We start from the raw sequence: 11,658 nt of genomic DNA, 5'->3' as shown, positions 1-11,658 counted from the left end.
AGTTACCACTCACTGAACCTTTACCATGTCCCATGCCCTGAACTATTATGCTCTTCCAATTCTGCAGATGAGGAAACTGAAGCAAATGAGTTAAAGTAATTTCCTAAAGACTCATAACATTGAACAAAATTTGGCTTAATATTCTGGATGCTTTGAATGTTTAAAGCCCCATCATTTCCATGCTTGACTCCTGAGCATTATGGGAATCCACTATAATTAAGCCAATAAAATGAGGATGACTTACTTCTCAGTTTACTTTTGTTGTTACAGCATAATTATTAATAGTGCACCTTTTCATGATCAATTGTATAGTCATCCCCAAAGGGAAAAGTCTAATGCATTTCAGAGTCAGATTTTGGGCAGGAAAGGATTACACTCCAGGAGTGGTGGAGATGGACCAATGGGGTGTGATGTGGGAGTCACCAGATGAGACCCACTATCCAGATAAAATCCTCTTTCCCATTTAGTCACCTTCCCCTTCGTTCTCCCATTCTGATTATTCCTCAATTCCATCAGTCCTGCTGATGCTGCTAAAATGACTTCGATGCTGTCCTCTTCTCACTGTGACCATGTTCCCAGTTCTGGGCTCTCCTCTTTGCCTTGTGCTTCTCTGAGTCTCAAGCTACATCTCATGGACTGGCAACCCAGCATTCCATCAGGGATTTTAAGACTTAGGGATTTCATAGAAGTGTTAAAAAAGACTCCTCCTCACCCCAAAAAGAACACATTTTAAAATTAAGGAGCAAAAAGATTGCCAAGTTTTTATTTTGCCAAATAAAGACAAGAAAAGCCTCCATCTTCTATGAGTAGTACTATCTATTAGAAATATAATGCAAGCCATAAATGCAATTTAAAAAGTTTCCAGAAGCCATATTTAAAAAGGTAAAAAAGAAAGAAACAGATGAAATTAATTTTAATGTATTTTATTTAATCCAATATATCCATAATATAATCTCAACATTTAATAGAAAAATATTAATGTGATATTTTACAGTTTTTATGCTGTCTTTGAAAGTAGTGAGAATTTTGCACTACAGTACATTTCAATTTGCACTAACCATATTTAAGTGCTCAAGAGCCACATGTGCAATTCTAGGCTTATTCAGTGAAAGAAAGAGCCCTGTAGCGCACACGTGCATGCACACACAATCATGATCTGCATTTTTTTTTAAAGATTTTTATTGGGTGATCGGGGAAGGGGAACAGACAAGTTGCTGTCCTTTTTTTCTTCAGTCTAGTTGTGGAGGACGTAGCTTCACTGGCCCATGTTGGTATTGTGATCATTGTGCTCTTCCTGGCTGAGGCAGATCGGTCGCCGGCCCTTGGACGGCCGCTCACAGCGGCTCACAGCAGCCCACGGCAGCCCCACTGCAGCCTAAGCTGTAGCTGGCAACTCATGGCAGCCCAGCTCCAGGTTGAGCTGTTGTTCACCATCTTAGCTGTAGATGGTGCAGTGTCACTGGGCCATGTGGGATCCAAACCGGTGGCCCTACTGCTCAGAGCTTGCGCTCCAAAGCCAATTCTTATCCAACGAGCCACTCAGCAGGCCCCATAATCTGCATTTTTTAAAGAAGACATTTAGATACATCAGAAAACGAATTACCTTATTCTTACTGTCTCTCGTCATTGTGGATGTCTCTGAGGATTATGCCAGTTTGCAGACTGATGTTTTGGAGCTAGACACAGTTGGGGTGTGTAGAGCTGCATGCTGGTGTCTGGGACAGCCACGCCCACACCTGAGTTGGCTCCTTCCTCTCTTCATTGAACAGATATTCTGAGTCTATGTTGTGCCAGGCTCTACTGGGTGCTGTGATACAATGGTGACAGGGGCAATCAGGTGGGTCCTCCGATCTCACAGAGCTTCTGCTCTGCCGTGGTATACCGAGTGGAGCTGTACTGGCAATGAGAGGGTGTATTGTCTGCAAAGAATTCAAAAACAATAATAAAACTGACTGAAAATCAGTCTGCATTTTATTATCACCATGTGCCCACAATTCTAAACCATGTCACTGGTAAAATCTCCTCCCCAAAGATCAAGTTATTGGTTTAATTTGAGTCTTAATATATTTGTAAACTTCAAATCAGCATATTTTAATTACTTATATGCTAATAAACATTATATTCTACAAGGAAGTTAATTCAGAGCCCTCCCAGTTATACAGTCTGCCCCTAACACATGCCAAGTCAGACACAGCTACATGCATTAATTTTGAGAATATGTCCATAACAGTCTGGAAATGTTCAAGTTCATTTCCTGAGCACTCGTGTCTCCAGCCCCCTTGGTACAACGTATGTCTGTGTTGAAACAATAGATTCAAAATAAACAACAATAGCACAGTGACTATGAAACCAAAGAACCAGAACTTGAGTTGCTTCAATTCTGTCATTCCATGGGACCACTTAAAACTTTTGTATTTAAAATTTAAAACAGTGAAACAAGGAGAGAACTACAGTGTGCTAACTGCAAATTTTATTATTTAGTAAAATTGTATTATTATATTATTATTATTTAGTAAAAATGTCTTACTGAATTTAAATAATATATTTAATATTGAAATGGATTCTTATTTTTAAAGTGTTTTCTTGTTTGTTTTTAAATTATAATATAATTAATGTAATCTAATGTAATTGTTATTGCAACAGACCACTTTATAAGTATGTTTTTATTTTCTTTTTTTCAGAGAAATATATAAATGTAATTGAAAATTACTGATCTAATACTCTTTTCCTTTCTTGTATTTTAATATTTATTTTTACTGACATGATTACATATATAAAGTTAACTGAAAGAATATTTTCACCATCTCCATTTCTTTTCTGGCCATTATCATTAGATTACTCATTATATTTCATGACTGTTACTGAAAATAATGTCATTTAGAGGAGGTTGGTGTTAAAAAATGATCTGTTCCGAGTGTCAGATGAGCTAGGCGGGCTGCTGGTGCACTGAAGAAAAAAACAACATGGAGGCAGGAGAGCTACAAGGAGGCAGATAGAGGTGGGAATGCTGGAAAGGGTGAGGGAATGTGTGGGGAGGCAGCAGGGCTCATTCCACAGACTGAAAAGAGGCCTGTGTCACTGGAAGCTGGCTCAAGACAGAGAAAGTGGGAGAGGAGGTCAGATGGGTGAGCAGGGGTCAGACCAAGCTTGGCCTGTTAGGCCAGGTTAAAGTCTGCTGTTTATCTTGAGAATAATGGGGAAGCCATTGAAGAGTTTGTTTTTTTGTTTGTTTTGTTTTTTTTCCACTGAATTGTTTTTTTTCCACTGAAGGGTTTTAAGAAGGTAAGAGACACAGTCAGATCTGTGACTGGAAAATCTTATCACACTGGCTTCAGGGAAGAAAATGGAATGGAAGCAGACCTGGTGGGTGCAGGGACCAGAAAGGAGACTAGGCAGGTGCCCAGATGAGAGATGATGGTGGCCTGGACTGGTGGGGTAGTGGTGGTCATCATCTCTCCAAGAACCTCACTGCCTGCCTACTGCAGTCTGGATTGAACAGCTCAGTGGTGAGCCCAGCCTTGAACTCCTGTGGTCTGTAAGGTTTAGACTCTTGGGCCACCTATTTGAAAGGACCTAGGGTAGTCTGTGTGCACTTATAACCACATTTCATTGACAGACTGGAGTTTTGGGTTTTGTTTTCCAAAATTTTACTTCTTTCTCTGGGCTTCGATAAGAATTTGAGTGCACTCATCATAGAGCAAGGACTTTGATTCATTCAGTATACTCATTGAGCACCTACTGTGTGCCAGGAACTCTCCTAGGGATAAAGCAGTAAACAAAACAGACAAAAATCTCTGCCTGCTTGGAGCTGACATTCTAATGTAGAGGAAATGGGAGGAAAACAAGTGAACAAATAAAATAATTGATGCTGTGGAAGGTGCTATGAAGAAAATAGAAAGGGTGATGAAAGAGAAGAATGCAACCAAAATTGAGATATCTGATAGTACCAAACTTTGGACAAGATGTGGATGAAAAGGGAAAGTAAATTGGTGCAACCTGAAAGTTAGGCGTTACCTTGTAAAAGTTAGCAGTCACATGTCCTCAGAGGTGCCATCACACTTTCCATGAGATACTGGGGACACCTTCCTGCACTTGAGCACCAGAGACACATCTAGGATTGTTAATAGTAACACTCTTCATAAGAGCTAAAACCTGGCAATAATCCAAATGTCAGTGGACAAGAGAATGGGTAGGAAAGTTGTGGTATATTCCCACCCACGGTGGAAAATGAACATACCTCACACAGGTGCCATAATTTAGATGGATCTTGACACTGTAATATTGAGTGAGACACTAAATACCAGAATATTACATACAGCATGATACCCTTTTGATAAAGCTAAAAGCAAGAGGATACATTTTTAAGAAAATACATTTTAAAAAGTAAGAGAAAGGAAAAGTTGGAACCTTCATACACTGCTGGTAGGAATGTAAAATGATGCAGCAAATCCACGGAGACAGAAAGTAGATTAATGGTTGCCTAGAGCTGGGGGTTAGAGCAGAGGTAGAGGAGATAGAGAAGTGACTGTTAATGAGTACAGTTTCTTTTGGGGATGATGAAAATATTCTAAAATCGATTATGGTGATGGTTGCATAACTCTGAATAAACCATTGAATCGTACACTTTAAATAAGTGAATAGTATGGTATGTGAATTATATCTCAATAAAGCCATTAAGTTTTTTTTTAAATGTGAGGGAAGATTCAGGATAGACATTACTTCAGGCGAGGTAAGGCAGGGGATGGGACGGAAAAGGAGTTCATAGGGGAAGGAAAGTTATTAGCAATGTTCCGTTCTTGTCCTGGGTTGATTTCACTGGTTGTTAGAATATTACTTACAAATAAATACATGCAAACATAAAATGAACGTAATCATGGACATTGACAAAAATGTGTCACAGACAAGCAATGCTGTGCACCTGAGATTGTAAGGTGACAGGAGAGGGTGAGCAATAGCAAAGCGGTCAGGGCAAGCCTCTCTGGACAGTCCACCAGAGCTGAGGTTAGAATGAGATGGGCCAGCATGTAGAGATAGGGGTGAAGAGTTTGCCGGGCAGAGGAGACAGCATGTACAAAGGTCTTGAGGTAGGACCAAGTCTTCTGTGTTTCAGAAACATCCAGGAGGCCAGTGTGTAAATAATAATAATAATAATAATAATAATAATAATAATAATAATAACAACAACAGCAGCAGCAGCAGCAGTTACCCGGCCAGAATAAGACCTTTGAGAGGCCCCAGCACTGAAAAGATGGCAGTGCCCATGTCATTTAAAATAAAACGAATATTAAATGGGAAAAGTGGAAGTGTTAGAAAATAATTGAAAAAAGCTTTTATTTTTCTCATGATCATTATTTTGATACGTTTTTGAAATGTTAAATCCATCCCCGCCAATTTTTTTATGTTGGTGTCTACGTTGTTAGTGCCTTAAGTACCAGTTAACTAATATTTATTGAGTATTTACTAGGCGTCAGGATATTTACATCCAAATCCCATTAATTTGTAAAACAACCATATGAGGGAGAAACTTTTTTCCCCATTTTAAGATAAGCAAAGGAGGTATCAGGATATGAATACAGTAACTCTGAATCCAACGAGCACTGAACCGGCCAGGCTGCCGTTGTGAGTGTTCAAACGTGGGTAACGCCAGATTTCAGCGAACAATTTGGTCAGGAGCAGGGCCTTCTCCTTCTGAGTGCCCTGCGCCTTTAAGAGTCGCCCACTCCCGCCGGCGATGCTCCAATTTCTCTCCCGGGCACCCAGAGCATCACCCCGCCCCCCGCGTCTGCGGAGCTGCACCTCCACCCTTCTTCCCCGCCCTTCACCCACCCGCTGGGCTCTCAGCTCCCTCCCGCCGAGTGATGGGTTAGGAGGATATGAGTCCCTCCAGAGGCACATACCCCTCCTGTCCGAACGGTGCCCACTACTCCCCAGCAGAATGCCACTTTAGATCCCCTAATCCCGACCCCTCCCAGCTCCTGATTCCGAGGGGCGAGGCCTCAGGCCCCCTCCCATCGCCCAGGCCCACGGCGCCGTGAAGGTGACCTCCCCCGGGGGCAGCACACGCCCAGCGGTGCCCAAGCCCGCTCACACGTGGTGAGCGGGTAGCGCGCAGCCCCTCCCCGCCACGCGCCTAGAGCGTGCGTCTCGGACACGCCTCTTGGCCTGGCTCCGCCCCCGTGCCCGGGCACAAGTCACCAGACCCAGGAGGGGCGTCGCGCCGTAGTCCCGCACAGGGCTGTCCACGGTGTGGGGTAGGACCTAGGCTTGGGGCACCCCTCTCATCCTCGAACCTCGCCCGAGGACTGTGAAAAGTCGGAAGTCCTCCCAGTTCAGGACCCTCGGTTGGCAGGCGAGGTGCCCTAGGGCCTCCGTTCGCTGAACAGGGAACAGAGCTGGGACCGCGAGCCTAAAATTGGAGCCCTAGTTTGCATGCCCTCGGTGTTTCCTATCAGAAAAGTGAGCATCATAGTCCCTTCTTTCTCAGGATTCAACTGGCGCCTCGAATGAGATAAAAAATATGAAAGGGTTCATTGGATCCAAAAGCATTTCTTGAGCTCCTGTGTGGCTGGACCCTATGTGTACTAGGCAGAGGCTATAGCTATTAACACGATGACTTTGACCCCTTAAGGAGCTCTTCTGAGCCTGAGTCCCCCCACATTCTGAGGCGGTCCAAAATGACACCCCCGAATGAGGGGGAAGTCCTACCTGGCGGCAGGTGTCACTGAATAAGCTAAAATTTCAAAGGCAACACAGGGCGGAGTCAAGCTTTCGGAGCCAGATGGGAAGTACGCTCGGCGTCCCCCCACCCTCCCTCCAGTACCTAGCCTAAGAAAAGAAACCGACCTCATCCGACACCCCCAATCCCAGCCCCGAGACCGCCCAGCCCCGCAGCCCGAGCCCCGCCCCGCTCCGGCAGGCAGCGATTGGGAGATGCAAATACCAGGTTCTCTGCCCAGCAACGGGTGACGCGTCGCCAGAACGCGAGGCGTGGCCCGGCCGCAGCCCAAGCGGGCACCTCGGTGTTTACACGGGGCGGCCCCGCGCGCGCCGCAGCGGCCCGCAGACGGCGAAGGGGAGGGGTTGCGCGCGCGCCGGCGGGGCCGCGCGGGGAAAAAGACACTGGAAGGAGCCGGGCGGGGAGCGGCGCGCGCGGGCCGCGGCGGAGCAGGAGGCTGCAAGGAGAGCCCGCGGGAACACTGGGGGTGCGAGTCCTCCGCCCCCGCAAAACAATGTGTGGCGTGCAGTGGGGTGCAACTTGCCGAAGGCGGCGGGGGCGCGCTGAGCCTGCCTGAGACCGCGCCACTGACCTTCTCCCCCCGCCGTCCGTTGGGCGAGAGCGCCCAGCTCCTCGCTCCCCAGCTCGCGGGGGCCGGGCCGAGCTGCGGGGCGGGGCCGCCCCTCCGTCGCTGCTGCCTCCTCCCCCACCCCCAGCCGCGGAGGATGCGGACGGCCCCCGGCGGCGTCTAGCGGCCCCGGGCCCAGGCGCGATGGTGCAGCAGCGGGGCGCGCGGGCCAAGCGGGACGGCGGGCCGCCGCCCCCGGGGCCCGGGACGGCCGAGGAGGGGGCGCGTGAGCCCGGCTGGTGCAAGACCCCGAGCGGCCACATCAAGAGACCAATGAACGCGTTCATGGTGTGGTCTCAGCACGAACGGCGGAAGATCATGGACCAGTGGCCCGACATGCACAACGCCGAGATCTCCAAGCGCCTGGGCCGCCGCTGGCAGCTGCTGCAGGACTCGGAGAAGATCCCGTTCGTGCGGGAGGCGGAGCGGCTGCGCCTCAAGCACATGGCGGATTACCCGGACTACAAGTACCGGCCGCGCAAAAAGAGCAAGGGGGCGCCCGCCAAGGCGCGGCCCCGCCCCCCCGGCGGCGGCGGCGGTGGTGGCAGCCGGCTCAAGCCCGGGCCGCAGCTGCCTGGCCGCGGCGGCCGCCGAGCGGCGGGAGGGCCATTGGGGGGCGGCGCGGCGGCGCCCGAAGACGACGACGAAGACGACGACGAGGAGCTGCTGGAAGTGCGCCTAGTCGAGACCCCCGGGCGGGAGCTGTGGAGGATGGTCCCGGCTGGTCGGGCGGCCCGGGGACCAGCGGAGCGCACCCAGGGGCCGTCGGGCGAGGGGGCAACTGTCACCACCTCCTCCCCGACTCCGTCGGAGGACGAGGAGCCAGAGGAAGAGGAGGAGGAGGTGGCGGCTGCGGAGGAAGGCGAAGAAGAGACGGTGGCGTCGGGGGAGGAGCCGCTGGGCTTTCTGTCCAGACTGCCCCCCGGCCCCGCCGGCCTGGACTGCAGCGCCCTGGACCGCGACCCGGACCTGCCGCCTCCCTCGGGCACGTCGCACTTCGAGTTCCCGGACTACTGCACCCCCGAGGTTACCGAGATGATCGCAGGGGACTGGCGCCCGTCTAGCATCGCCGACCTGGTTTTCACCTACTGAGCCCACCGTCAGCGGGGCGCGCACGCCCCCAAACCAGCTGTTTACATACAGGAATCAGGTATTGGGGCCCCTCGGAGGCCGAGGCTGGCACCCATATTCCGCGCAGCCTCCCCCCTCCCAGACGTGCCCATCCCCCTCGAGTCCAGTCATGCCCCTCCCCCGCAGACACACCCCAAAGGCAGCCCAACCCCCACCCTTTCCCTGACATCCAGGCCCCTCCCCGTCTTGCCCTCTCCTGCACAGCCACCAGCAGCCAGCCCCCCTCCGATACACCTCCCGTCCTCCTACAGACCTGTGCGCCCCTCCCCCACTATGCACAAGCCCCTCCTCTTGGCCGGAGGACACGCCCCTGCCTTTGCTCCTGAGTCCCTCCGCCTTCGCCTAGCTCGCCTCCTTTCTTGTTTAGGGGGGCGCTGCAGCCGGCGGCCCCGCGCACTCCTTCCATGCCCCGCCCCTCCCAGGGTGGGGGAGGGGCGCGCTCCTTTCACCCCGGGAGCGCTGGAACCCGCCTCCTCCTCGCGCATGCTTAATGCTTCTTGGGAGGAGAGGGCTGGTCCCTGTCGAACCGCTCGCCTCCGTGGCCCGCTCCTGGGAGAAGCGGAGCGGGTATTGAGTGATCCTGAGAAATCTTTTGATCCGGGAGCCGCGGCTTCCTTTCAACCCGACGGGGCGTCACTGCCTTAATGGGAGGAGCACTAGGAAAGGGGAGAAAGGGACTAGCTGGCCCGGAAGGGTTGGTTTGGAGCTTGGAACTCTTCCCAATTGGCATAGCCCCCTTTCACTTACGGGGTTGCCCAGATCCACGTGGACCTCCCACACCGACTGCTTGAATGCCCCTACAGCCTATCTTGGTCCTCAGAAACCTACCTTTCATTCCCCCATCTGGGAATTGGGAATAGGGTCTTTCTCTGGAAATTCACAACGACAGGAAGGGGCTGCCCGAGAAAACTCAGAGACAAGACAGATACCAGTCTGTTTGGAGACAAGGTCCCTGCTTGTCTCCCCCCACCACCACCACCCCGGGGGGAAGTGCCGTGTCACCTCAGGGCAAACTCCCAACCTGGGCTCCTCCCAAAGCCCCACACCCTCTTCCTATCACCCAAGTCCCTCTGTGCCCGCAGTGACAGTATTCAGTGGGAGAAACTGCGGCGCGTTGCTACTAGCTGGTTGAGACTGAGGCTTGATAGCAGATGGATGGCAAGAAGAACCCCACCTTTAAGCAGCTGGCTTGAGAGACCATCGACTGGACCAGTGAGACTGAAGGACGGTCAGAGCAGTGGAGGTGTGCCCTGTGCGCCTCAGTTTTTCCATGCGAAAAATAGGGATAGCGCTGCTGTAGGAGGAAGTTGTGTCCAGTTTGGGGTGCCTTCCGGACCCTGTCCCTGATGTTACCCCCTCTTCCTCCAACTCCCCACTCCAACCTGCCCCTCCGGCCTCCCCCACCCTTGCCCTCACTACCTGTATCTCACCGGCGTGTGTTCACCCTCCCAGGTGTGCACACACTCTCATTCACACACACAAATCTCAGGAACAAACGGTCCCAGAGTCCTCCGGGACCCCTGCCCAGGGTCTCTGCAGGTCTCTGCCCCACGCGTTCCCGTCGCTGACAAAGCCACCAGCTGCCTCCTTTAAGCTTGGTGCTCCGGCTCTGGGCCTTTATCGCGCGTTCTTCTCTCTTGTCTCTTCTCTCTCTTTTTTCTTTCTTTCTCTCTCTTTTTTAAGAAAAAACAACCACCACAAAAAAAAAAAAAAAGACAATGAAAAAAAAAAAAACCAGAAAATGTCATGTGAGTGAAGAGATGTCTGTCTGTGGTCTTGGAGAACTAGTCTCATAGCTGAGGGGAGGGATCCCTCCCATCTGGGGCACTGGCACCCACCGCAGGACTTCCGCCAGTCTGATGCCAGGACTGAATAAAGTGTATTTGCCCCGACCTCGCCCTGTGGTTCTACATGTCTGTGCCTTTCCTCAACCCTCCCCATTTTGCCAGATTCAAGTCCGTTGATTCAGCACCATGCAGGAAGAGTTAGGGGTCCTAGGCCAAGGCACCTGGCCCCTCCAGGCCTCTTGTCTCCCTCTATCTCAGGACTCCCTGGTCTTCATTAAGGATGGCAAACTCATTCCTGCAGGGGCCAGACAGGTAACATGAATGAAAATATCTGGGTGGACACTGGCTTCATGACCCACTTTCAAGGGGGGCAACTGCTCACCTCCTGCCAGTTGTGAATCGGGGAATGCAGCCCACAGTGGCCAGGTGGCTAGATTTTTCAAGAGAAGGTGGAAATCTGGATGTTTCTGTGAACATCTCAATTTCAAAATGAAAGCTGACTGAAATATTTTTAAATCCTTATGGACCAAATGTAATGTGTGCAGGCACACCTGGTCCAAGGGGGCCGATTGATTTGATCCTGATGTTAATGAGGATTAAGAAGCAGGGTTGGGCTACATTGTCTGGACTCAAAGCCCAGCTCCACTACTGAGCACCTGTGTGACCCTGAGCAAGTTCACTTAACCCTGACGCTATATGTGTAACTTGGGGATGATAATAGTACCGGCTTCATAGGGTGAAAAGAAGTTTGAGGTGAGAACCATTTAACATGGTGCTCCATAAATTGTATTACTCCCTTTTCCAGAAGAAGACCCCGAGGGTCAGAGTGGTGAGGCAACTTGCAGGAGGTCCTGCAAGCAGCCAGAGTAAGAGGGAGCTCCAGATCTTGGCTTTGTCTCCTGGTGAAGTGTTACTTCAGGGTGCTGCCTGTTTGAATCTGCAGATGGTATTAGGCTGTCAGCTCAGAACCTGGAGTGGTGGATGGGGTTGGTCCCAGTGCCTGGCACATAATTGGCCCAAAGTATAATTTATTGAATGAGTAAAGAAAAGCAATAAGTCACTGTTCCTCTCCTTGAGATTCTTACCAGTGAATATTGGAAGACCAAAGCTGATTTTCAAAAAACTTTTGTTCCTTAACACTCCTCCCCCTAATTCTTCCTCTACCACATCCAGTGAATTCTTAAGGTTGGACAAAGTGTAGTTCCCCAGTAGAACCAAGGCTAAGTGTGCAGCTCATTCAGAGAGGATATTTGGGGACTGGGATACCCATAGACACTTTAAAGGGGGACTAGAGCAGGTTTAGGAGGGCTGGGGACTTACAGAAAGGTGGCCTGGGGGTGGGAGGGTACAGGAATTACAGTGACTGCTTTCTCTCAGCCTGTCCAGTTGGAAGCAAG

The 11,658-nt window shown here is 50.6% G+C and overlaps 1 protein-coding gene across 1 annotated transcript; it reads left to right on the top strand.

The window, feature by feature from the left end:
• The first annotated feature begins 6,994 nt into the window (after positions 1-6,994).
• SOX12 (SRY-box transcription factor 12) lies at positions 6,995-10,366 on the top strand. Its single transcript, XM_019645838.1, has 2 exons — positions 6,995-8,493; positions 9,557-10,366. Exon 1 carries the CDS (start codon positions 7,488-7,490, stop codon positions 8,433-8,435), a length of 948 nt encoding a protein of 315 aa, XP_019501383.1. The 5' UTR covers positions 6,995-7,487; the 3' UTR covers positions 8,436-8,493; positions 9,557-10,366.
• Positions 10,367-11,658: the final 1,292 nt, after the last annotated feature.

This window comes from Hipposideros armiger, unplaced genomic scaffold (assembly GCF_001890085.2).
Source record: "Hipposideros armiger isolate ML-2016 unplaced genomic scaffold, ASM189008v1 scaffold_94, whole genome shotgun sequence".
Taxonomy (NCBI): Eukaryota; Metazoa; Chordata; class Mammalia; order Chiroptera; family Hipposideridae; genus Hipposideros; species Hipposideros armiger.
Note: the sequence above shows the minus strand (reverse complement) of the source record. Positions and strands in the feature narration are given on the sequence as shown.

What these genes read in the sequence shown, in the direction of transcription:
- SOX12 (XM_019645838.1), top strand. Translation starts at nt 7,488, where the DNA reads ATGGTGCAGCAGCGGGGCGCGCGGGCCAAGCGGGACGGCGGGCCGCCG.